This window comes from Enoplosus armatus, chromosome 2 (assembly GCF_043641665.1).
Source record: "Enoplosus armatus isolate fEnoArm2 chromosome 2, fEnoArm2.hap1, whole genome shotgun sequence".
NCBI classification, from domain to species: domain Eukaryota; kingdom Metazoa; phylum Chordata; class Actinopteri; order Centrarchiformes; family Enoplosidae; genus Enoplosus; species Enoplosus armatus.
The window spans coordinates 28,000,326-28,026,318 of NC_092181.1; the positions used below are offsets into that span (position 1 = coordinate 28,000,326).

Genomic DNA, 25,993 nt, shown 5'->3' on the forward strand with positions numbered 1-25,993 from the left:
AAGTCCACATTCACAAACCATTAGTCTTGTAGTTTCCTAAACAAAGTAAACATGGCTGATTGACGCTAATTTTACTTATTTCAAATGCAATCAGGTGACATTTTTGTGATACAATTGATAGAATAAGAATAGATAAAACATTGTTTTGATTGTTGTAGTATTTTATATTACAAGATTGTTATAGCAAGACTTTTATTCTTTTCTTGTTTTGTTTTGACGGCGCCTCAGTACCTGTTTAGCTTTTTCGTCACAATGTTAGCAGTCACTTTGGTCCAAAGCTACTTACAATAAGACAAACCAAATGAATGCAACATAATGTAATGTATGTGGACGTTGATTACTTCTTGTTCCGCGTCCTGATGTCATTAAAATCTGAAGCTGATGGCAGATGTACTGGATGTGTCGTGCAGCTGTTATGAATGTTATAAACCTGGAAACAAACGGTTTCCTGCATATATCAGTGATGTTATTTTCTCCTCTGTTTCTACAATAATATCACAAAGTCTGACACTTAAACATTCAGGTAGGACATCCTGAATATTTCACACTTTTACATTCATTTTTCAAACAAAAGCCTGAGTTGAGTCCCAGCAGAGAAGAGGATAACGTGCAGCTCAAGTGCAGCTTGCAGGCTTCAACATGCTCCTAAAAAACCTCCACGGACTTTGACTACATGACAGGATTTAATGTCACACAGTTCAGGATGGAGATTTGTTTTCAAAATGAGAAACACGACAAATAAACCAAACTGAAGTGCACTTATTGTGTGAAAAGGATGAAAAATATATAATTCAGTTTCAGATCTCATTTTGTGTATTTTAATCACCAATTTTCCAACTTTTTATTTATTTTGATATGTATTAGATTTCTGTATCACAATAGATTTATATCATTATTTCATTATAACATAATTCTGGTTATAACTAATAATAGTGAATTATTGACTCCTAGCATGTAAAGGCCTTCAAATACAGACAGAAGTAAACGCTTCAGTCAACCCAAACCCCAGCTGAGATTTAATAGACTATATAAAATGGCTGCACATCACTGAATTATCACACTAATTAGGATGTTTCCTAATAATTTCGGTGACCCCCTGACCTGCCCTCTAGCGCCACCATCAGGACAAATGTTCCCTTTTCCTATTGTGTGGTGTATTGAACACTGCAGCCTCTCGGGGCCGCTAGCAGCTCTTTAGAGTTTAAGGCTTGATTTCATTCTTTGTAATTTAATTAATTGGGGTGAATTGGGCTGAGCAGCATAATGTCACGTTAATTAATTGTTCAGCCGTAGATCATCCTTACACTGAATTTAACAGCCGCTAATCCAGCTCCCCTGAGCTGCTGGTCATTTAGGATACTGACGGAGTTGAAAATGTTTCTATATTTTTATTACTGCGATCACATGGGCTGAGTGTGTGTGTGTGTGTGTGTGTGTGTGTGTGTGTGTGTCTTCAAGAGCCTGTGAGCAACATCACCTTCAACGTCTAATCATCTGATCTGGGACCGTGAACAACAATTACGATACTAGTTAGCAAAACTTGCTATTTTAATCGTGCAATATTGCTAACCACTGAAGCTACACCTTGCTGTATTTAGCTGCATGGTGAGATTATACCTGTTGGCTAGCAGCAGCCTGCGGTGTTCAGGCAGCAGGATGGGAGGTAGCTGCTGATTCGCTGTCTGAAAGCAGCTTTAGAGTCTACAGTCATGCTAGCAGCTCTGTGATGCTGTACATAGGCACAGCGGTGCTTTGAGCTAAATGCTAACGTCATCAGTTCTGCAGGTGTTTGGTCATAAACCAAAGTGTTGGACACATGAACATGTTGACCTGATGGTGGCGCTGATGAAGAGTCAGAGGATCACCAGAGTTACTACAGTTCATCCTGAGGGGACCATGAAGGTCTGAACCGCATCCATCCAACAGCTGTTGTCGGTCTGGACCGTGTTGGTGGACTGACCGACAGACTGACAGACTGCCCCCCCCCAAAAAAAAAAACAGTGCACAGCTGTTTATAATGTGTCTACGGCGACAGTAACTTTATCCTCCATTCATGTTTCAGCATCATCTGACAGGAAGTCAAGGAGTCCTCTGCATCAGGACCTTCACGGTGCCAACACAGAGGTCTCCACTGATGAGGCTGCGATTATTGACAGTGCTGATGTCAGAGTGGCTCAACTTTGGGTTAGAGACCCCATGTGGGGGTCACTTGATATGTAGACATGTTCACAGGACAGTTGTGAGATGGTTAACATTCTTACTTGTTTGATATATTTGTAATTAAAACAATAAATTAAATGGGTTTGAAAATATCATCTGCACGGAGTTAACAGTGACTAATATATTACGATCCAACACAACATCTCGGCAGTGACTTCTACCTCGGAGAATTAGTTAGTTGATGTTACAGCTGTAGTACCACAAAGTAAAATTAGATGTTGTCTCCTAAAACAAAAGGTGGTGACACTGTGAGTTAGTTAGAGAAATTAAATTAAATATATAAAAAGTAAAATGACTGTTGGTCTTATGAAACTCTCACAGGCAATAAGCTAAAAAGTTCAGTTTGGAGGTTTCACACAACAAGGATTAAACATATAAATACAGTATATAGACTCTAGCAACCTGGTGTGTGTGTGTATACTGTATATATAACACAGGTCAGAGGATGGGGAGGGACACATGTACACGACAGTATGTGGAAACGCTGGTCTGTACCTGTCTGTCTATGTGATAAAGTCCAAACTGAAAAGTTGAAAAGAAAGGTGGTTAAAGGAGCAGAAACAGTTGAAGCAGCGAGAAGAGAGCTGAACTCAGACTAACCAGACTACCTGAAGGCTCACCTGTCTGCCAGGTGTCATCGCTTCACTCTTTACGGTGTGCAGGTAGTTTGTGACTCCTCGTCCTGCTTATTGTCTCAGTCTCAGAAACTAATATTACTATGAATTTATAGCTTTAATGATTATAGATTTGTGTCACTGGCAGCACAAACCACATTCTGTTCTTCAGTGTTTTGGGTCGGAGGCAGAACTCTTAAAACCCAGACTTAAATAAACCTGAAATGACCTGCATGGAGGCATAATGTTGGGGGAACTGGCCCTTTAAGTTGCTGTAACATTTCTATAAAGGTTCTCAGTTAGTCATTTTAAGTTTCTTCTGGAACCTTCTGCTTTTGTTTGTTATTATAATACACGTTCCTGGCAAGTCTCTATGTCCCGTCATGGTTGTGTAAAAACCTCAGTGGATCTGAGGTTATTTTATCATGTAAATACCGTTTAATGGTTCCTGAATGGTTATTGTTAATGATACTACTGATACAGAATGTGTTCTGTGTTTACACCTGCTGAGTCGGTGTTAAATATCACTGGTTTCAGTATCACATTTCATTTAATGTTAATATCAAAAATATATTTCTATCCAGCAGGACTCAGTGACCTCATATTATATACAGTTATTTTGATGTATGGATGTAAAACAGGGCTGATTACCTTCATCATCGATTAACCTATTGATTATTTATCGATAAATTATGTATCATTTAGTCAAGTCAGAAAATAGTGAACGGTCCAAAATAAATGTAATCAATTCACAATCACATAAAGCAGCAAATCGTCACAGTGGAGAAGCTGGAACCTTCGATTTCAAAATGGTTGCCGATTAATTTTGTGTGTTAACTAATCGTTTCAATCTAAATGTTGGATTTTATATTTGGTTGACTGTATGAAGCATAAACACAGATATAAATGTCTAGAAATGAAGGTAAATAAGTGCGACTAGACTTTAAAATATGAACCTAAATACTGTTGATGTTAATAAAAAGACACACCGGTTCATTTGATGCTAATCATACCCGTTAGCTTCAGAAGTGGAGGTAACTAGCATACTAATGTTAGCCTACTACGAAGCTAATGAACCGGACATGTGCAGGTTTCCTGAGGTGATCCAGCCAATCACAGCAGAGCAGTCTGATGATGAAACAACCACACAGAACCACGAGACATTTCACACAACGAACGGGCTACCAGTCCAGCTGTGTAAACCGGACCGGACCGGACCGGATCCTACCGTTGGACCGGCGGACGATGTTCTCCAGGAAAGTGTTCTGAGGGGCCACGAGACCCCGCCGTCCTCCCGCCATCCTGCCGTCCTCCTGCAGCGCGAGGCAGAGCTTCTTCCCGCCGCTCACATATCTGATGCTGCACGAGCCCCGCGCGCTGTAGAGTAGGGCCCCCCCCCCCCTTCTCTCGCCCTCTCTCCCTCGCTCTCTCCCTGTCTCTCTCCCTCTGTCTCTCTCTCTCCCTGTCTCTCTCCCTCTGTCTCTCTCTCTCCCTGTCTCTCTCCCTCTGTCTCTCTCTCTCTCTCTGTCTCTCCCTCCCTCCCTCGCGCTCTCTCTCTCCCTGTCTCTCTCTCTCTCCCTCGCGCTCTCTCTCTCTCCCTCTCTCCCTGTCTCTCTCTCTCTGTCTCTCTCTCCCTCGCGCTCTCTCTCTCTCTCCCTGTCTCTCCCTCTCTCTCCCTCTCTCTCTCTCTCTCCCTCTCTCTCTCTCCCTGTCTCTCCCTCTCTCTCCCTCGCGCTCTCTCTCTCTCTCCCTCGCGCTCTCTCAGCAGGATCGTTATTGGCAGATGGTTGCAGCACGAGCTTCAGGATGAGCCCCAGTGAGGCTAACTGTGGTCGAGAGAGCTTAGAACAGACTGGGAGAGAGAGCTGCAGGTGGAGAGAGGATGGTAAAGAGACACCTGCAGACAGTGAAGGAGAGAGAGAGAGAGCTGCAGGGAGAGAGGAAGGTAAAGAGACACCTGCAGACAGTGAAGGAGAGAGAGAGAGAGAGCTGCAGGTAGAGAGAGGATGGTAAAGAGACACCTGCAGACAGTGAAGGAGAGAGAGAGAGAGCTGCAGGGAGAGAGGAAGGTAAAGAGACACCTGCAGACAGTGAAGGAGAGAGAGAGAGAGCGGCAGGGAGAGAGAGGATGGTAAAGAGACACCTGCAGACAGTGAAGGAGAGAGAGAGGATGGTAAAGAGACACCTGCAGACAGTGAAGGAGAGAGAGAGAGAGCTGCAGGGAGAGAGAGGATGGTAAAGAGACACCTGCAGACAGTGAAGGAGAGAGAGAGGATGGTAAAGAGACACCTGCAGACAGTGAAGGAGAGAGAGAGAGAGCTGCAGGTAGAGAGAGGATGGTAAAGAGACACCTGCAGACAGTGAAGGAGAGAGAGAGAGCGGCAGGGAGAGAGAGGATGGTAAAGAGACACCTGCAGACAGTGAAGGAGAGAGAGAGAGAGAGCTGCAGGTAGAGAGAGGATGGTAAAGAGACACCTGCAGACAGTGAAGGAGAGAGAGAGAGCTGCAGGTAGAGAGAGGATGGTAAAGAGACACCTGCAGACAGTGAAGGAGAGAGAGAGAGAGCTGCAGGTAGAGAGAGGATGGTAAAGAGACACCTGCAGACAGTGAAGGAGAGAGAGAGCTGCAGGGAGAGAGAGGATGGTAAAGAGACACCTGCAGACAGTGAAGGAGAGAGAGAGGATGGTAAAGAGACACCTGCAGACAGTGAAGGAGAGAGAGAGAGCTGCAGGTAGAGAGGATGGTAAAGAGACACCTGCAGACAGTGAAGGAGAGAGAGAGGATGGTAAAGAGACACCTGCAGACAGTGAAGGAGAGATAACTGGTGCATGCATCATTACATCACTCGAGTCTGTAATTAAAGGCTCACTTCACCCAAATCCATGAAACCAGATATACATATGTACATACATTACATATATTTACCTTCAGTCAGGGCGGGGCCTCACCTGAGACACGTGATGGTGTCAACATGATGTCATAGTGACTCACCTGAATCAGCACCTCACCTCACAGCAGCACCTCTGCAGGCCTGGACCTGGTCTCACCAGCACCACTGAAGACCTGGACCTAGTCACAGCAGCACCTCTGAAGACCTGGACCTGGTCTCACCAGCACCTCTGAAGACCTGGACCTGGTCTCACCAGCACCTCTGATGACCTGAAAGAATCGAATCTGATTCACCTGCAGTGTACAGAGTGTCTTTTAACTCTATATGTTGTCTCCTGTACTGTATATAATAATACTCTATATAATAATACTGTATATAATACTGTATATAATAATACTGTATATAATAATACTGCATATAATACTGTATATAATAATACTCTATATAATACTGTATATAATAATACTGCATATAATACTGTATATAATAATACTGTATATAATACTGTATATAATAATACTGTATATAATACTGCATATAATACTGTATATAATAATACTGCATATAATACTGTATATAATAATACTGTATATAATAATACTGTATATAATACTGCATATAATACTGTATATAATAATACTGTATATAATACTGCATATAATACTGTATATAATAATACTGCATATAATACTGTATATAATAATACTGTATATAATAATACTGCATATAATACTGTATATAATAATACTGCATATAATAATACTGCATATAATAATACTGTATATAATACTGTATATAATAATACTGTATATAATAATACTGCATATAATACTGTATATAATAATACTGTATATAATAATACTGCATATAATAATACTGTATATAATACTGTATATAATAATACTGTATATGATGCTGGACATGATGTGATGATATTTACCTTTATTGTATAATAAAGTCAAAATGGCCACTCAGCTTTGGCAACATGTGATTTAACTGTTAAAGTTCATCTAGAATTGAACTGCAGCGAATTGAAATGAACGAAACTGAGCTCAGTCTCAGGCTGTAAGGACGCAGACTATGAAGCGGACTGTGCGGGACTGTGCGGTACTGAAGTATCCCGGCTGGCTGCTGCGGGTCGTGGAGCGGTGTCTCCCTCTGCTGGCGGTGAAGACTCGGTGCAGGAACGCTGACCGATAAACAAGGAGGGAAACACAAACAACAGGCTGAATTATTGTCAACATTGAATTCGTTTTAGTGCATATGATGTAATAATGGCACCATATTTATTAATATGTATTAATATTTGATAAGCTGTGACGTGTGTTCCAGTGAAATGGTGTTTACAGTTTGATTCTTGTGTGACATTTTGGATTCCACACGTTGAAGACTCGCTCTGCTCTTCTCTCTGTCAGGTCTAAGTCGTGTTGCTGTTGAAGCTCAGTTTGAATATGATGTTCTTTTTCTTTTTAATTCAGTTTATTAGTTTGTGTCGGCGGAAGGATCTGCAGCCACAGGCGCCGCAGCAGCTGGAGACTCACTGCCGCCAGACGGTGCGTAAAAAGCCGTCCGCCGCGGCGGTTAGACCCCGCTCAGGCAGCGCTTTAAAGCGGCAAAAACCTCCCTCACGGAAACCATTTCACACATTAAAACCATTTAAAATGTAGAGGAGACTCTGTCGCTGTTATCGGTGCGTGTTCTAGTCTGAAGGGACCGTTTATAACGCGGTGGGAGCGACGAGAAGAGCGCGACAGCGACACGGACGGAGCTGCGGAGAGAGCGCGAACAGCAGCAGACAAACCTCCGGCTCCTGCTGACATTTTATATCCCGACTCAGCGGCTGAGAAACGGTGAATTTGAGCGGCGAGATGCCGGGCATGATGGACAAAGGCTCGGAGTATTTAGGGAAAGGTCGCTCCAACGGCACCAAGAGTCCGTCCAACGCTTCTAACGGACATTTTTCTGACGAAAGCGGCAGCGACGACGAACACGGTGAGTATAGCCTCGAACAGCGTCTCGTCGCTCCGTATGTGCGCGTTTTGAGCGTGAATGTCTGAATAAAACGTCTCCCGTGTTTGGTGCTGGTGTTTTCCAGATGTGGGGATGCGGGTCGGAGCCGATTACCAGGCCAACATTCCCGAGTTCGAGCCCGGTGAGGTTTTACTGGTTTCTACCTGAGTGACGGACGGTGGTAGCCTCGGTACATGTACAGTACCACCGACTGTAACTCCACTCACAGCGGCATGTGTCGGTGGATTCAAACCGAGACTGCAGCGTTAGAGAACGGTTCGTGTTCCTGTTCGAACCCGGAGGAACATGAACCGAGGCTACCTCCGCTGCTCACCGGCAACTTGTGACTCTCATGATTAATGAAGATGAACGGAGTCGGTTTGTTGTCATTGCTCTTCTTTATTTTCCCTCCACATATATTGAACCATTCACAATAATCCTTGTGGTAGACTGAGAGGAGAGCAATAATAATAACAATAATAATACAGTAATATTAACTCTTCAACAAGCAAGTCAATATTTCACTTCCAGCACTGACACCCAGTTATTTCTTTTTATTTCTTTTAGACGTTTTACATATTAAATGTTAGGTTTGAAGCTGATATCAACACCAATATCTGAGCGTTAATAAAATATCAGCCAGTTTAGGTTTTTCCCCACAAACATGCAGAACTCACATAGAACTATGTTTAATAAGAATTGTGACCAAAAAACATGAATATGTGTCGTGTTTGGAACATTATACTTGTTAAAGGCACATCTTTTGAATTTTCTTGGTGGACTTCACTGGTTTATACTGGAATCACCAGGTGGGAAAAAGAAGAAAAACATTCAATTTAAATGCTGAAGGCTTTTCAAAGGGACGTCATAGATGATGATTTCAATCATTTAAGTCAAATCGATGACCGCTCCGTATTATGAGTTGTTTTAATCACAGAGGAGACGAAACTGTGTTGGAAATAAAATAAAGACAGAAAACGCAAAAAAGAAAAAGAAAGAAAGCTATTAATTCAAAATGAAGAATCTGAACAAAGTGATGATCGGAACTGGCAGCTCGATTCATTTACAGAAAGCAACAAAGAAAAGAAAGTTTTTCACCTCTATGAAAACAGTCAAACTCCAAAAACACTGGATCCTACATTTCCCATAATGCAGCTCAGTATCCCGTCTCATCAGGCACGATGACATCACGAGGTGAGTAGACTTCAGCTGAATGACGCCCTGTTTGTCCTCGTTCAGGTTCCACCAAGTACTCAGATAAAGACAGCGGAGGGATGCTGGTCTGGTCTCCGTATCACACCATCGTCGACTCCAAACGTGAGTCACTGTCTTCTCTACGCAGTCCTCCATCAGGTCCTCAGATCAGCCTGAACTGACCCTGTGTGTTTTCCTCCACAGTGGATGAATACATCGCGATAGCCAAAGAGAAACATGGATACAACGTGGAGCAGGTGGGTCCTCAGACCGAGAGGCCGTCCACATGGAGACGCTTTCATTCGGAAAAAGCATCGAAATCTCTGTTTCCACTATACAGCTAACTGAAGCTTAGCTTAGCATCCACTAAAATGTCGCTTTTCTCCAAAACAGTGTGAGTAAATCTCAAAACACCAGCTTGGTGTTTCAGTGTTTCAGGGACAACTTTTACAACACGATGACGTAATCTGAAGGACTTTCTCTGCGATCGATCGTTTTAAACGTCATGATTCGGTCAGCCGGCTGTGGATGAAGAAGAAGAAGAAGAAGAAGAAGAAGAAGAAGAGAGTGGTTTTTCTGTTGTTCAAATTCACAAAACATCCTGATGCTAAAAGTAGCTGCTAACTGGCCGAGTTATGAGAAGCTCCTTAAAATAACGCTTGTGTCAGTCCTCACTTTAGGACTCTGTAGTGTCTCAGCAGTCTGAGAGGAGGTCAGCTGCTGCAGGTCATCACGAAAACACGACGATAAGATAAATAACTTTTCACTTTTCACTTGTTGAAGATCCAGTCAGCGCAGCAACAGCTCTGGAGATAAGCTGTCAATGTCCACGCGGTGTTGATGCTAAGTGTAGCCCATTGAAGCAGTAAATTCCTCAGTGCCTGTTCAATCGACAGAAAGCTGAGTTCTCCTGCTCGCGGAGCCTGCCGACAGTGCCTACATGTCCCAGGATGCATTGCGCGCGAGCTTCTGACACCCAACCTCCAATTCACCCAAAAGTGCCCACGCTGAAATCCACTGCAGCAGAGTGACTCAGTTTCTGTCGTTGAGCGAAGACACCACCGGCCGCCGTTGGCTCTCTGCAGCCCAGGTTCAGGTTCTGGTCCCTGAAGGCCACGTCCTCCTGATGCAGCCTGTAAGATGTGTCCTCGTCCATAACGTCCTCTGCACTCGTGTTACGGGATGCCATTTTCACTGCTGACACGTAGGGTTAGGGTTTAGTTTGACTGAAGCTCGTCTCTGTGCTCGTCAGACGACGGCGCCGGTGAGAACATCTGCAACATCTGCAGCCGTTCTCCCACCATATCTCTGACAGGGAGAGACCGCAACAGCATGACACCCACCCATCTATTTCTGTGTGTGTGTGTGTGTGTGTGTGTGTGTCCAGGCCCTCGGCATGCTCTTCTGGCACAAACACAACATAGAGAAGTCTCTGGCCGACCTGCCGAACTTCACTCCGTTTCCAGACGAGTGGACGGTAGAAGACAAGGTGCTGTTTGAACAGGCCTTCAGCTTCCACGGCAAGAGCTTCCACCGCATCCAGCAGATGGTAAACAACAACAACAACAACAACGTGTTTCTATGTACAGTGTACTTGTACTTTCCTCCACTACATTTATCTGACAGCTAGTTGACGTGAAAAGATTTGATGAACTTCGGCACGTTGTTACACGTTAGACCTCCCGAACCTTTTTGACTGGAGATCAGTGTGTCTGAGTTGTTGTCGGTTCCACCAAAGAAATCTTTCCTCTAAACTTCTCACACGGTTTCAGTTCAATATCTGTTCTTCTTTCCTTTGCCATCAATCATCTCATGACCAGTCTGATTGTGTTTCAGTTACCGGACAAATCCATCTCCAGTCTGGTGAAGTACTACTACTCCTGGAAGAAGACTCGCTCCAGAACGAGTCTGATGGACCGACAGGCTCGCAAACTGGCCAACAGGAGCAACCAGGACGACAGGTACTAGTCACTGATCGGCACCTGACGGAGAGGTTTCAGGGTCAGATGGAAGCCAGACCTCCACACTGTCAGTTTACAAAGAAATAGAAATAGATGTACTTGTGATTCATGCACGAGCATGTGAGCCTCTGCAGGACTCAGATGTATCTGAAGTCTGTGAATCACAATCACTTCTAAAACACGACACTGACACTATTGAAATGTTTCTGTAAAGTGGGCAGCAGCGGAGAAGATGGAAGCTCAGTCTACAGACGCTTGAAGAATGAGTTGAGAGGAAGTTCTTGCAGGTTGTAATTTGTTGCTTTGAACAGCAGATGGTGCTGCAGCTCCGCTGGATGTTTCCTGTTGTCGCTGTAAAGACGAGTCTGTTTGTGGCTCTCCAGGTGTCTGCTGCTCTGCTATTGGTTGGACCGAAGCTGCATCTCTGTCTTTGTCATATGTTGTGTTGCCGTTCTTCTTCTGTGGTTTGACTTCATGCGTTTTGCGATAACGTGTATCGACTGAATGTTGTTGTTGTTGCCGTAGTGATGAGGAGATGGAGGAGGCCAATCCCATTGAAGCCAACGACAGCGACTACGACCCCAACAAGGAAACCAAGAAGGAGGTACGTGGACACTCCTGAGCTGCTGTTGCCACGGCAATAACACACCTGAGGCCTCATTACAGGAAGTTCCTGTTACAATCTCTGGATTCTAAAATGGGACTTTTGTAGATTTCTTCTTAAAGATTTTACAAACATTTTTAATGTTCTTACTTTATGAATTAGACCCTAAAAAAGTCCATCAGCTGCTACACAGAACAGATGAGTCAGCAAAGACGTAATAATGTAAAACAGTCCCTTTGCAGGGCTGCAGCCAACATGTACTCCTGATCAATCTATGATATATTTAGTTCACTACTTCATCTACACGATGGTAAAGACCGACGACGGGACGTTTCCAAAACAAAATGTCGAGTAGTAAAATATGAAGTCGGACATGATGAGTAAAAAGAATAAACCTCATACTGATGAGAGCCGTCAGTGTGGCAGGATGTGAAATGTGATATTAGAGTTTAACTGTTAAATTAAAAAGCATGTTAATTATTTTTAATCGAGTCAGCATTATTTATTGATTCAGTGACTCGTCACTCTCAGGACTCCGTCATCAGTCAACAGCTCCTCCTCTGTATTTCCTTCCCGACAGAACCAGGTGGAGCTGGTGGTGCCGGGCTCTAAGGTGGCTTTGGGTCGGCGAGAGCACCAGACCCTGCAGCACCGACACCACCAGCGCTCCCGCTGCCGCCCCCCCAAAGGCATGTACCTGACCCAGGAGGACGTGGTGGCCGTGTCCTGCAGCGCCTCCGCCGCCAACACCCTCCTCCGTCAGCTGGACATGGAGCTGGTGTCCCTCAAGAGACAGGTAGGAGGCGCTACAACACCCCTCCTCCTCCTCCTCCTCCTCCAGGATCTGAGAGAACTGAGGCAGAATGAAGAAGAAAATGTATATTTGTAACCTCCTGCTTGATCATTTCTATCAGTAATAACAACATTGACCAAACTACTGAACCAAAGCTTCTGCCAGAAATACAGATATCCAGAGCCAAGCCCCGGGATCAGGATCTGGGCCCGTCCAGACGTGTTTTGAGGGATCCCGATCCACTTCAAGCCTTCGTTTGTTTGAGCTGCAGCTGAAAACTGTGTTTGAAGTTACAGATTTTGTTGATCTGATCAAAGCTTCACAGAGATTACACCAAATACTTAAAGGGGGGGTCCATTTAGTAACTGGGCTGGAGCTTTCTATTGTATCACACAATCTGTATCAAACAGTTTGCAAGGACTTTTCGTTCCATGTTGACTTAAAAGTTGAGATGGAGAGACGTCCTTACTGCTGGTGAAGATGGTGTGACACAGTCAAAAGCTCTGGAATGCCTCCTGTTAGTATCTGGAACAATTCAACTGAAGACAAACACAAGTTCGTGGATGGGGCTAACATTAGCATGTTGCTGTTAGCACATCAGTGTCAGTGAAGCAGACTTACTGACAAAGTCAACAGGCAAACTCACAGACAGACCGTCGACCACTGAACTCAACACTTCACTCCAGCAGAGGACCAGCTAGCTACACCTAGCTACACCTGTGCTCTCACAGGTGAAAGGCCCCAGGTGTTGCCCTGAGTCGTCCTGTCTAATGCCTGTCCATATCACTGGTCTGCCTGGGCTCTACTGCCACCTGCTGGTGATACCTGCATAGATCAATAGATCGCTGTCTTCTCGAGGACTGTGGAAAAGGCTCCACAGTTATAAGTTGGTGTTATTAAGGACCCACATGGTGCTTCTGTGTCTGATAGAGGGTTCCCTTTCTGTTCCCTCCACTACAAGGACTCGACAGCCACGTTTCAAAGCAGGGAAACCGTGAAAGTCAGACTTACGCTGAGTGTTTCTGTTTCGGTCCTCAGGTCCAGAACGCCAAACAGATGAACAGCGGACTGAAACACGTTGTGGAGTCTGGGATTGAAGAGTTCCGGCTGGCCGAGGTACGGATCCATTTATTCTCAGGTCATTCTGTTTCTCACATCAGACAAAACGTTTGTGCTGGTTGATGCATATTTATTACTCATTGCGTCATGAACCGCTCTCACTTTCAAATGTCACACTGAACTTAAGTATAACTTTCAGGTACTTGTACTTTACTTGAGTCTTTTTATACTAATACACTTTATTTTGCAGCTTTAGTTACAAAACATTTCATGAACAGTTTATAAAAGATGATGCTGTGTTATAAATGAAACCACCCAAAAGTATATAAGTGATGTTTACATGTTGATGCTTCAGTAATAATGTTCCAGTAACACAATGATGTGACACTGACAAACTAACACTGTGATATTTAGCTGATAATACTTTTGTACTTTTACTTTAGTGGACAGAAACACTGCTCTCCTGTCACATTACATCATCCTAAATCATCAGAAACGCCTCAAGTCTTTTTGTACTGAGGTTTGATGAATCACCACTAGAGGGCAATGTTCAGGTCCTCTTCCTGTCATCATCTGTCTGTCCTTATCTGTCCCTCACGTGAACTCTTCGGTGTTGCAGAGTAACCAGAAGGTGAACGCCCGCTGGACCACAGACGAGCAGCTCCTGGCCGTTCAAGGTGAGCTCCAGTTAGAGGTAACAGCCAGTGTTTCTGATGAAGCCTCTGAACACGAGCTGCAGACATAGTGCAGCGTTTAGCAGCTGAAGAGCCAGATGTTTCCCGCCGGAGGTGGAGGAGACCAGAACCAGAGCTAACGGAGGGAGAAGACTGGACTTTAGGAGCACAGTTGAGTTCTAACTTCTTCTACTGTGATGTTCTTCAGGTGTCAGGAAATACGGAAAAGACTTCCAGGCCATCGCTGACGTCATCGGTAACAAGACGGTGGGCCAGGTGAAGAACTTCTTTGTGAACTACCGGCGGCGGTTCAACCTGGACGAGGTGCTGCAGGAGTGGGAGGCCGAGCAGGGAACGCGAGCTCCCAACGGAGACAGCGCCACCTCTGGAGAGGAGGGGAAGAACAGCTCCGCCACCCCGTCAGGGAAGAGCACCGACGAAGAGGACGAAGAGGTGAGAGTGTTCTCTCTGTTTTATATTCCACTGCTGCATTTACTACAACATCTGAATGCTTCACATTCCTGCTGATCATCTTCCAACCATCCGTTTTTAAAATGAAAACCAGATGTGACATTTAGTCTACTTGCTTTGTTACGTCGTCCCATGAAAATGTTCCAAAAGACTCTAAACATCTCAAATATCACAGTGTGCTGCTGAGAAGCTGCTGTTTGAATGTAAAAATGACTAAATTCACATCATCCATGTTTATTTGTTGCAGTTAAATCTTGTTTCTGGGAGATTTCATGAACAAACAAACCAGAACACTTCAGTATGGACTCCCCATGCTGCATGCTTTGTAAGGCCAAACCTTTAGAATGAAATTACAGGATGCAGTCTGTTAGAGACCCCTGTGGAGGTCCCAGCCCCCCATGTTGGGAACCACTGACAGCTTGAGGAGGTGGATGTTTTCTACGTGAATATTTCATATTTCTCTGTGAGACAAACTGAATGTGAATGATGCAGACTTGCAGTGAGGTAATTATGGCCCCGCCCCCTCCTCTCTGCAGGGTCAGGTGACCTCCTCAGGTGCATCTCCTGCTGCCTCCTCTTCTTCTTCAGCTCAGATTCTGGTGACGTCCAGCGCCTCCTCCACCTCTCTGCACCAGCCCCCTCCCCTCCTGCGGCCCTCCCTCCCGGCCACGCCGTCCCTGCACCGTCAGCCCCCGCCCCTGCAACAACAGGCCCGCTTCCTGCAGCCCCGCCCCACCCTGCAACAGCCCCCGCCTCTCATCCGCCCCTCCAACCCCCTGCCCCCCCGCCTCAACCCCCGCCCTCCCGCTCCCATGACCCTCTGCGGCAACCCCGGGGGGTCAGGTCCAAGCTCCGCCCAGCAGCCCCCCGGCCTGGCCGTGCACCAATCAGAGACGGCCTCGTCTTCGTCCCTCCACTAACGACCGTCAGACTGAGTTTCTGTTGAAGAGACCGAACAAAGAAATATTCTACCTGAAGCTGCCTGCGAGGCTGCTGCGTTCAGGTCCTGTGGGAAAATCTGAGTGACACCGACAGCGATTTTCACTGCTTCTGATCAGCTTTTCTACTTTCACCACCTGAGAACATAAAGGTGACACATTCACACAAAGGAAATCCAAATCCGAGTGTTTATTCTTTGGTGAACAGTATTTTAGGGGTTGAAGTTTGTCTTTCCCACAGGACTTACATGCATCGTACCTGCTGGTTGAAGGACACCAAGTAATCCTCATCAGACAGGTTCAGTCAGACCAGGGTTCAGTCCTGGGTCTCTTCTCCGTCAGTGTGGACAGAACAAACAGAGCAGCCTCGTAGATACTAAAAGGTGGATGTTGAGATACATTTATCTGAAAGTTTAAAACTACTTTAAATTAGGAACTTGAACAGTGTCTTTTCTTACATTAAGAAACGTAACATTTCTATTTATTTAATTTACTGTGAGTTGTCTTTATCCACTTTCCAGGGTTCACTACATGTGTACTGAAGTCTCTTGTTGATTGGTCGGTCCACAAACACAAATTTGTTCTAGAACAAATGATCTCAACAAGTGCTGGCTGTATTTGCTGAATACATGTTCCTGCTCCTCAGAGGATGAACCTTTGTATTTTAATGACTCCGTGATCTTTCCTCTAGCTCCACTACCGGTGAGACCAACCATCAGGATGCTGTTTGTTCATATTGAGGCTGAATAATGAACAAATGGACTCTGCTGCCTGTAGGGGGCGCCAGGGGAACTTATCATTTTATTTAAATAACACAAAATCACAAATCACAAATTTGGCAAAGAGCTTTACAATCTAGAAAGGAAACCATGAGACTGATAGTCTCGTGTTCAAAGGATCAGTCTGCTGTTATTCTATATTTTTCTCTCTTGTTCAGACTCAAACCAGCAACCTGTCAGTCCGTCTCTCAGTCCTGTCTCACATCCTGTCTCACTTCCTGTCTGTGGCTCTCAGCTCTCAGCCCATTGGTTCCTACTGAAGACGTGAATCTTTAAAAACTCCTCACAGATATATAGTTTCATGTTTCAAAAGGCTCAGTCATTCCCTCCAACAGCTGCTCGCTGTAGTTTTTATCAAACTAACAGCAGGAAATAGAGCATTTGTTGGGGACTATTTTCAGCGGCGGATGAATCCACATGTGGAGCTCTAGTGAGTGTTTGTGGCAGCAGGACGGTGTGTGTGGGACTGAGTCCAGATAAACTGCAGCGTGTGTGTTCATGGTGATGAAGGAAACAACAGTGAGGCTCACTGATGAGTTTTAATAATAATAATAATAATAATAATAATGAGATCTGTCAGGCTGTGATACACACATCACTGTTAGTAGATTCATTCACGGCTGCTTTGAGTCTGAACATGAAGATGAATATAGAATATCAGCAGACTGTACCACTGAGACAAAGACGGTTTATATGATTTGTTGTCACCCAACATGGCGGCGTATCCATGGTAACCGGTGGTGGGTAACCTCTCTGACAGTCATGTGATGAACCTGAAGGCGTCTGCGTTCTGTACAGTTTGGTATCTGAATAATCAGTCACTCGATAACTAACAGCTGCTGTACATTTGGTTTACTAGTTGATGCTTTTTGAAAACACTGCAGCTTCAGTCTGTGTGACATCATGTCTCTGTAAAAATGTCTCCGTCTGCCACATGAAAAATGTTGCTCACTGTTCTCTGAATTGTTGGGTTGAATTTTCTCAGAGTAGCTGTTGTTTTTTTACATGTTGAAGATTCATTTTCAAACTAAAAACTTCATCTGGACTCTGAGCTCCAGATGTGCCGTCCGTCTGTCTTTTCATTATTTATTCTTCCTGGTGCTGCCAGTCCGGACTTGGTGTAAAAATCATTGTGAAAGTGCTCTTAATGCTTTTTGGACAAACGTGTTTTACGGCATTAAATGTAACTGGAATCATCGAGTCCTTTGAGTTTCAGTGGAACTGTTCTCATTAAAAACTACATTTGTACCATGTGACTGTTTCCATCCTTCAGCAGGTCTGAAGACTTTGGGTCTTTGTTCACCTGCAGAAACATCTGGCTCCACCCAGTTTATCATGTTGTGAATGAAATGAAACCGTCACTCACCAAACCTCAGTGTTAAAACATAGAATTTAACAAACTCCTCCATGACAGCGTCAACTGAACATTAGAGGATGAAAACTCTTAATGTGCAAAGTAACGAGTGTCAAGTAGTACTACAAAGTACAAGTAGTAATGGAGAACAAAGTACGTTCTTTTCAAAAGAAAACCAGGATACTGCTGAACATGTAAATGCACTCATTGATGCATTAATAAGAATAATCTAATGATGTAATTTCTGTTATAAAATAACACTGTACCATTCTGCACAATGTGTACTTTTACTTTTGATACTTCAAGTGTGGTTGTGTACTTTTACTTGTAATGGAGTATTTCTACTGTGTTCACATGTGAATGGATTTACTCAGTAGTAATAACAGCAGGTTGTTGATGCGAAGTCACTTCCTGCTCTTATAGTTTCCTCTTGCTGCTGTATCGACCACAGATAATCCCAACCAATCAGCAGTATCGGTCAGCTGTGACTGACAGGCTGCAGAGTGGAGGAGGACTTCAGAGAGTCCCGGACTGCCTGCCTGTCTGCCTCTCTGCCTGTCTGTCTGTCTGTCTGCCTGCCTGCCTGCCTGTCTGCCTGCCTGTCTGTCTGTCTGTCTGTCTGTCTGCCTGCCTGCCTGTCTGCCCGCCTGTCTGCCTGCCTGTCTGTCTGCCTGCCTCTCTGCCTGTCTGCCTACCTGCCTGTCTGCCCGCCTGTCTGCCTGCCTCTCTGCCTCTCTGTCTGTCTGCCCGCCTGTCTGCCTGCCTCTCTGCCTGTCTGCCTCTCTGCCTGCCTCTCTGCCTGTCTGTCTGCCTGTCTGCCTGCCTGTCTGCCCGCCTGTCTGCCTGCCTCTCTGCCTGCCTGCCGCCTGTCTGCCTCTCTGCCTCTCTGCCTGTCTGTCTGCCCACCTGTCTGCCTGCCTGTCTGCCTGTCTGCCCGCCTGTCTGCCTGCCTCTCTGCCTCTCTGTCTGTCTGCCCGCCTGTCTGCCTGCCTCTCTGCCTCTCTGCCTGTCTGTCTGTCTGCCTGCCTGCCTGCCTGCCTCTCTGCCTGTCTGCCTGTCTGCCTGCCTCTCTGCCTGTCTGTCTGCCCGCCTGTCTGCCTGCCTGCCTCTCTGCCTGCCTCTCTGCCTCTCTGCCTGTCTGTCTGCCCGCCTGTCTGCCTGCCTGCCTCTCTGCCTGCCTCTCTGCCTGTCTGCCTGCCTGTCTGCCCGCCTGTCTGACTGCCTGCCGCCTCTCTGCCTGTCTGTCTGCCCGCCTGTCTGCCTCTCTGCCTGTCTGTCTGCCCGCCTGTCTGCCTGCCTGCCTCTCTGCCTGCCTCTCTGCCTGTCTGCCTGCCTGTCTGCCCGCCTGTCTGACTGCCTGCCGCCTCTCTGCCTGTCTGTCTGCCCGCTTGTCTGCCTCTCTGCCTGTCTGCCTCTCTGCCTCTCTGCCTGCCTGCCTGTCTGCCTGCCTCTCTGCCTCTCTGACTGCCTGCCGCCTCTCTGCCTGTCTGTCTGCCCGCCTGCCTGCCTCTCTGCCTGTCTGTCTGCCCGCTTGTCTGCCTGCCTGTCTGCCTGCCTCTCTGCCTGTCTGTCTGCCCGCCTGTCTGCCTGCCTCTCTGCCTCTCTGCCTGTCTGTCTGCCCGCCTGTCTGCCCGCCTGCCGCCTGTGGAAAGTGAAAGTAAAGAAGTTCCGGTCCTCAGCGGAAGACCTGCAGTCTGAAGCTGATCACAAGGTAAAAGTGGAAATGTTTGAAATGTTCTGATGAAGTCTGAAGGTTTTGAGTTCAGTTTAAAGTTGAGAGTTGCGGCAGCGGGGATTATTGATTTATTGATTTATTGATTTATGTCGCTGTGGAGATGATCGTGATCAATAGAGACCATATCACCCGCGCGCATGTGTGATGGCACCGACCGGAGCCGCTCTGATAATGAGTACTTTTACTTTTGATACTTCACCTGCCTCTTGCTAACAATACTTAAATACTTTTACTGAAGTGAGGTTTTGAATACAGGAGTTCTGCTTGTAATGGAGTAGTTTTACAGAGATGTAAACAGCTGATAGAGAGCTGATATTTGACTTTATGATACATGTTTGATTTCCATCCAGCCCTGAGTATTGCCTCTCAGGCTCTACTTCCTTTCCTCAGTGAGGTAAACCAAACCATCTGCAACCCGAACAGAACAAACCCTGACATGACGCTCTGTAAGCAGCGTTATATCTTCTGTGTACGTTATTTAAAAGGCTGTGTTTAGATTTACAGGTCACAATGTGTATGAAGTTAATCATAACTTGTTACTCGCTTATAAGTGTTTTTTGGTCTAGTGGAGGACATCCTGACTTCTACACACACACACACACACACACACACACACACACACACACACACACACACACACACACACACACACCAGCCACCAGTTCAGTTTAACTGCACATTGTTAATTCAGAATCATTTGCTCTTATTTCACTGCAGTCTACAGAGGGGCTGCAATCACTTGCCCCCCTGCAGACTCATGGCGACAGCAGATACCAAGCTGAGAGGATCCGAGGAGTCCGCGAGGAGGTCGGAGGAGTCCAGGCAGAGGTCGATGGGCTCCGTCAGCTCCTGGGAGTCAGAGCTGACCTCCATCCAGCACTGCCTGAAGTTTGTGTTGACGCTGAAAGAGGAGTTTGTTTGTCCCGTCTGCAGAGGAGTCGTGTTCAACCCTCAGCAGAACTCCTGTGGACACATCTACTGCTTCCACTGTCTCCAAGGACTGCTGTAGGAGCCAGTCCACCTTAAAACACACTCACACTGACACAGTCCACCTTAAAACACACTCACACTGACACAGTCCACCTTAAAAGCACCTGTGAAGGTGTGTTCAGACCAAACACAAAGAGAATTTATTTTCGGAGCTTACCTGCCGTCCTTATGAACGTCAGTCTGCTTTGTGTTTCAGGGAGCGTTCATCACCGTCCAGCCCAGTTTGTCCAGTAGACGGAGCTGTGATCACACCAGCTGAGGTCTGAACCGATTCTTTTGTTTTCAGCAGAAACACGATGTCGACGTGTCATCATCTTTTGAGTTGGCAGTTACAGAGCGACGCGATCGTTCGGCTGGTGTCTCCGAGTATTTAGAACCAGGAACACTTCAGTGCTTTACTGGAAACAATACGACACAAAAGCTCACAGGCAAAGGCAGCAAGTCCAAACAGAGGTAGCTGAGAATCTACAGGTGGACAGGTTGCCGTGGTAAAGACCTGTCAATCACGAGGGAGTCCTGAAGCGTAGCCTGCTTTATGGTCAGTTTTACTCTGAGTGGGACCATAATCTACTAAATGAACATCCTGCTGTATTGAAGAAGACTTGAAACATGAACTCAAACTGAGGTCCTAAATCAAGTGTCGGCTCATTCTCTCATAGACTTCTATACAATCGGACTTCTTTTTACAACAGATGGAGTCGCCCCCTGCTGGCCATTAGAAAGAATGCAGGTTTAAGACACTTAAGCATTAGCTTCAGTTTTCAGACCCGGAGGTTGGTGCTTGTTCCAAACCGAGTAGCTGGTGTCCAATCAGGAGGCACGGCGAGGACGGCCTTCACTTTAACAGCCCGCGAATGTAACAGCCGATCAGACGAGGCCGCTCCAGGTGATGAAGGTGTTTCTACAAGAGGTCTTGACCTGATGGTGGTGATACAGCAAAGCTCAGGGACGTTTTCATTATTCAGCTGCAAAAATACGGCTCATCACTTAAAGCAGCTATAATCAATACTTTCATAATAATGTATGAAACAGTGTGTTGGTGTCTCAGCTGGATCTTTACGGAGCTTTATGGTGACGTTCAGCTGTAAACCTCGCAGGCTGTGCTACATGAAAGCCTTCTGATTGGACACCAGCTACTCAGTTTGGAAAGACGTCGGCGTATAAAAGTTTAAAAAGATACTAATCGAGAGTTTTCTCCCTGCAGGTTTTCCAGGACAACTGCTGCAAACGAGAAATCTCCAATTTAGAAGTGTACTGCACCAATTCCCCAGCATGCACCTCTGTCGTCACATTACACCATCTGCAGGTAGACTTTATGAAGCAACAGCTCAGCCTTTTAATGGATTAGTATGTGTGAATGTGTACAGAGCTGATGTTTAGGTCTGACCTCGTCGCCCCCCCCCACGATGACGATAACACACTGTGTATTTTGGACTATGTGGACTGACTGTACCGACTGCTGTGTGGTCCCTCCACCACTAGACACCTTGAACATAAGGGAAATATACGACGCTAATGTCTAAACCCAACAATCCACCTGATAAACACATGAAATCACAGATACCATCTTCATGAAGAAGTTCAGGAAGCTCTGTGACGGTTTGTTTTTTACTTCCGTCATTTCATCCCCTGCAGGAGCACCTGAGGTCGTGTCAGTATGAGCAGCTGCAGTGCTGCAACCCAGGCTGCAGGGCGGCGCTACAGAGGAGATACCTGCAGGAACACCTGACCAACACGTGTCCTCACCGCATGGAGCCCTGCCCACACTGCCAGCAACCGCAGCAACTCAGCCTCATCCAGGTAAAGTCATGCCCAGACACTGTGGCACCAGTTGGGTTTAAGAGTCTCTTGTCCTGACGGTCCAGTCCTCTGCTTGGTCTCAGAACAGGTCAAAGAAACAAGTTTGGATTTCATTCTTAAACTGGGGTCCGTCACTTCATGTCAGGAGAGGATTTCTGCCCTGAAACCGAACACCAGACATGAATTTATTAATTAAAGAGAATCTGCAGAGATGTTCTTGTTAGGCTGAAGAGGACGTACCGTGTACCGAGTGACCACCATGAGGGACCACAAGTCTGAATCGTTGAGCTTTCAGTGTCGAGTCCCGTTGATGTGTTTGTGGTGACTCTGTTCTGTAGGATCATGTGCAGAGCTCCTGTCCGGAGGTGGAGGTGGACTGTCCCAACAGCTGCTCCCAGAAGGTCCCCAGACACAAGGTGAGCCCCTTCACATCAGAAACCTCTGCACCCAGTGAGAGTTTCGGCACCAAACCACCAAATGTGAGCCGCTCTGGTCCAGATCATCCATGTGTTACTGGCTAGCACTCTTCTTCTTCACTACCTTTGTTGGCGCAGTGCAGAGTTTCTTGACTCATTACCGCCACCTGTTGATCAGTGGAAGAGTGTCAAACCATCGGCAGGAGCGTAGATCGCTTCACCCACATTCACCTTCACACAAAACAGGGACCCTCTAATAAAACAAGTCCTCCTGGTGCTACGAGAGGTCAGAAACTCCACAGGGAACCTTTAATATGATGTAATGAGCAGCAAACACAGGATTACTGAGGGATCTTACTGTGACTCACATGGATAGACTGACCAATCAGAATCAAGTATTCCATCGGGCCGTCTGATAAAATGAACATTAACAAACGTTTGCAGCTGTTTGAATCTGTCTTGTGTTCCAGCTGAGCGAGCACAGAGAATCGTGTCCTGAGGTTCACATCCACTGTTCCTACGAGAGGTTCGGCTGCTCTGTTCAGGTGAGTTCATCTAAACCAGCAGTGAAACACCGGAGCGCTGGCATGAGACCACCGGCAGAACTCTGTGTGTTCATTACCTGCAGGAGAAGAGAGGGAAGGTGAAGCTACATGAAGGCGCTGCTGTCGGCCATCACATGCTGCTGGTGCTGAGGAGTAACACCCACCTGGAACAACAGGTACGTCTAGGGGACGCTGGCAGTGAACCTCGAGCATCATCCGTCCACACATTATAGCTACAAGCCTTTGTGTAGCACTGATTTTATCTTTGCTAATATTCAATATTTCTGAAGTGTTTAGCTCAGACTGGTGTCTCCTCGGTCAGGTGGGGGTTCTCCAGGAGGAGGCGCAGCTGAGGCAGCAGGAGGTCCAGACGGACAGTTTACTGCTCGCTGCTCTGCAGAAGACAATCAGACCGCTGGTGCAGCAAAACAGCAGCCATGAACACATCGTCTCTACAGCTCAGGTTAATCCACCATCATTTCATCTGTATCTTCGTGTCTTAATGTGAGTGACACCTTGAAGCGATGAGCATCGTCAACTGTGATGTCACTCGAGTCAGCGTCGGTTGAAGACTGTCTGTTGGAGTGGAGTTAAAGAAGTGAGCTGACCAGAGATCTGCTCATCTCTGCTGCAGGCTACATTAGCCGCTACTAGCATAACACACGACTGTCTGCGGTCAAGTTGCATTGTGGGTAATGTAGGCAGCAGGTTTAAAAGAATGTGTGGAATAAAAAAGAGGACATCTCTGGTTCTGCTGCATCGATTTGGAGTCTGTTATAGAGGAGTGATGAAGAATCTGTGGAGGACTCTGTTACTGTTAGTTCACTTAATCACAATGACGAGGGAACCTTGATCCAACTCACATCAACAGAATATCATGTTGGAAACAAACAAGTCTATAAAGGTCGAAGCACCCGAGCGTGTTGGACACTGTGTCTTTGTATCTGTTCACTCTTGTTTTGTTAATTCATGAACCAGAATATGAACTAGAACATCCAGATTGACACTTAGAGTTTCAGAGCAGCATCACTGAACCATGTTACCTCCGTCTTTCCGTCTGTGTGGTCAGAGGACTCTGAGCCAGCAGGAGGACGTCCTGTCCACCGTCCAGCTGGACGTCCAGCAGGTGTCTCGGGGACTCGGCCCTGCTCTGGAGGAGCTAGAGCAGCTCAGAAAGTCTCTGGATGTGGTGATCCAGGAAGTGTCGGCAACCGAGGCCCTCAAAGAACACCTGGGTAACAAAACCTGAAAGCATGCGTCTATAAAGCTGCTTTGAATGAGTCACTGTCAGTGTTCCTGTTTTTAAAGGAGCAGGTGGATTTTTTTGTTGGTTTTTGTGTCCCCACACACCCACATTGGTGTTTCCTGTTTCAGTCAATGCTGTTGGTTTTCATTTTCAGGAACTTTGGAGGAGAATCTGAAGCATCACTCGGGTCTCCTGGATCTCCACGAGGCTCAGCTCAGTCGCAACAAACAGCACCTGCAGGAGCTCGAAGCAACGTCCTATGATGGCAAACTGATCTGGAAGATCGACGACTTCGGGAACAGGAGGGAAGCCGAGGCCAAAGGTCAGCCACCTTGCCTGAGCAGCGTGCCGTTCCACACCGGACGCTGCGGCTACAAAATGGCTGCCAAGGTTTATCTGAACGGGGACGGGGAGGGAAGAGGAACTCACCTGTCCCTTTATGTTGTCCTGATGCCGGGAGACTTTGATGCTCTGCTGCCGTGGCCTTTCAGACAGACCGTGTTTCTGTCTGTTCTGGATCAAAGTGGTGCCGGTAACCACCGCATTCTCAGCTTCAGGCCCGACCCGGCATCCAAAAGCTTCCAACGACCCGCTTTCGAGTCTGTCAGCAACATTGCTGTGGGATTTTCATGCTTCATTCCCCTCAACAAGCTAGAAACTCCTCAAAATGCTGCGTATGTCAACGACGACACGCTGTTTATCAAAGTGAAGGTGGACATGGCGGGTTTAGAGCAGCTGTAGGCGTTTGTCCTCCAAGTTTCTGTTTGTCGGATTTCATCTAGTCCTTTCAGGGAGGACACTGGTAGACCACAATGCTCCACAGTCTTGTACAGTTTTCACTGTGATTGTCTTATTTTACACTTTAAAGGAATAGTTTGTTCAGGTTGATGCAACTCATCAACAAAGAGAATACACATCTGCATAAAATTCAAACTTTTCCTTAAAGCTCTCAGGGATCGTTTGGAGGTCGGACTCACAGACACCAACTCCAACAAACACTGTGGGTACTAATAATATTTAATCTTGAGATTAGGACTTAATTACCTGATTATCAGAATCAGAAATACTTTATTGATCCCCGGGGGGAAATAGTTATATATTATCTGAGAATAACTATTGGTGCTCAGATCAAGTTATTTAGGTCTGTTATCCTGAGATCAGGATTTAATGATCTGGTTATCAGTTTGATATTATAGTGTAGTATTGATCAGGACTTAAATGGCTCATTATCTGAGGATATCAGGCTGTTGTACTTACTGTTCTGTCTGTTTCGTCATGAAATTGTTTCTCCCAGCGTGGAGACAAAGAAGCCACACCGCTGATGCTGTCATCAGCACTGTGTATTATCAAGTTACCTCACGCTAATAATTAAGTCATGGAGAAAGGACATCATTTGTTATTTTAAGAAATGAGATGAAGTTGTGATGTGGCTGCTGAAATACAGGAAGTGATTTCTGCATGTGAATGTGGCAGCTACTGCAGCACCGTACTGAACTACTGCAGCACCGTCCTGAACTACTGCAGCACCATCCTGAACTACTGCACTGAACTACTGCAGCACCGAACTACTGCAGCACCATCCTGAACTACTGCACTGAACTACTGCAGCACCGAACTACTGCACTGAACCACTGCAGCACCGTCCTGAACTACTGCAGCACCGAACTACTGCACTGAACCACTGCAGCACCGCACTGAAC

At 46.1% G+C, this 25,993-nt stretch overlaps 3 protein-coding genes across 5 annotated transcripts in view; 2 read left to right on the forward strand and 1 right to left on the reverse strand.

Annotated features, from left to right (window-relative positions):
* kcnh1b (potassium voltage-gated channel, subfamily H (eag-related), member 1b) overlaps positions 1-4,135 on the reverse strand; it is a 40,171-nt gene extending 36,036 nt beyond the window's left edge. Inside the window, exon 1 of the mRNA XM_070922407.1 lies at positions 4,063-4,135. Within this exon, the coding sequence (XP_070778508.1) occupies positions 4,063-4,135 (73 nt within the window). The remainder of the gene's footprint in view (positions 1-4,062) is intronic.
* A 3,457-nt stretch (positions 4,136-7,592) lies between these two features.
* On the forward strand, positions 7,593-17,455 carry rcor3 (REST corepressor 3). 3 transcript variants are annotated; one of them, XM_070922490.1, is made up of 12 exons: positions 7,593-7,716; positions 7,820-7,876; positions 8,974-9,051; positions 9,133-9,185; positions 10,316-10,477; positions 10,765-10,889; positions 11,415-11,493; positions 12,074-12,289; positions 13,325-13,402; positions 13,965-14,022; positions 14,228-14,478; positions 15,027-17,455. In XM_070922490.1, the coding sequence occupies exons 1-12, from the start codon at positions 7,593-7,595 to the stop codon at positions 15,408-15,410; spliced, it is 1,665 nt and encodes a 554-aa protein (XP_070778591.1). In that variant the 3' UTR covers positions 15,411-17,455. The 3 variants fall into 3 exon arrangements, with proteins under 3 accessions (XP_070778591.1, XP_070778582.1, XP_070778599.1); XM_070922481.1 differs by having other exon boundaries at positions 14,228-14,472; XM_070922498.1 differs by having other exon boundaries at positions 14,228-14,472; positions 15,033-17,455.
* Positions 17,456-20,017: 2,562 nt separating this feature from the next.
* traf5 (Tnf receptor-associated factor 5) lies at positions 20,018-25,034 on the forward strand. The gene is made up of 10 exons (XM_070922555.1): positions 20,018-20,301; positions 20,483-20,546; positions 21,491-21,592; positions 21,922-22,086; positions 22,425-22,502; positions 22,973-23,047; positions 23,131-23,223; positions 23,370-23,510; positions 24,117-24,282; positions 24,448-25,034. The coding sequence occupies exons 1-10, from the start codon at positions 20,054-20,056 to the stop codon at positions 25,032-25,034; spliced, it is 1,719 nt and encodes a 572-aa protein (XP_070778656.1). The 5' UTR covers positions 20,018-20,053.
* Positions 25,035-25,993: the final 959 nt, after the last annotated feature.

Coding starts and splice junctions, on each gene's coding strand:
- rcor3 (XM_070922490.1), top strand. CDS start 7,593: ATGCCGGGCATGATGGACAAAGGCTCGGAGTATTTAGGGAAAGGTCGC. Junction 7,877..8,973: donor CATTCCCGAGTTCGAGCCCG/GTGAGGTTTTAC, acceptor GTCCTCGTTCAG/GTTCCACCAAGTACTCAGAT. Junction 11,494..12,073: donor ACAAGGAAACCAAGAAGGAG/GTACGTGGACAC, acceptor CCTTCCCGACAG/AACCAGGTGGAGCTGGTGGT.
- traf5 (XM_070922555.1), top strand. CDS start 20,054: ATGGCGACAGCAGATACCAAGCTGAGAGGATCCGAGGAGTCCGCGAGG. Junction 20,547..21,490: donor CTGTGATCACACCAGCTGAG/GTCTGAACCGAT, acceptor TTCTCCCTGCAG/GTTTTCCAGGACAACTGCTG. Junction 23,048..23,130: donor GGTTCGGCTGCTCTGTTCAG/GTGAGTTCATCT, acceptor CATTACCTGCAG/GAGAAGAGAGGGAAGGTGAA.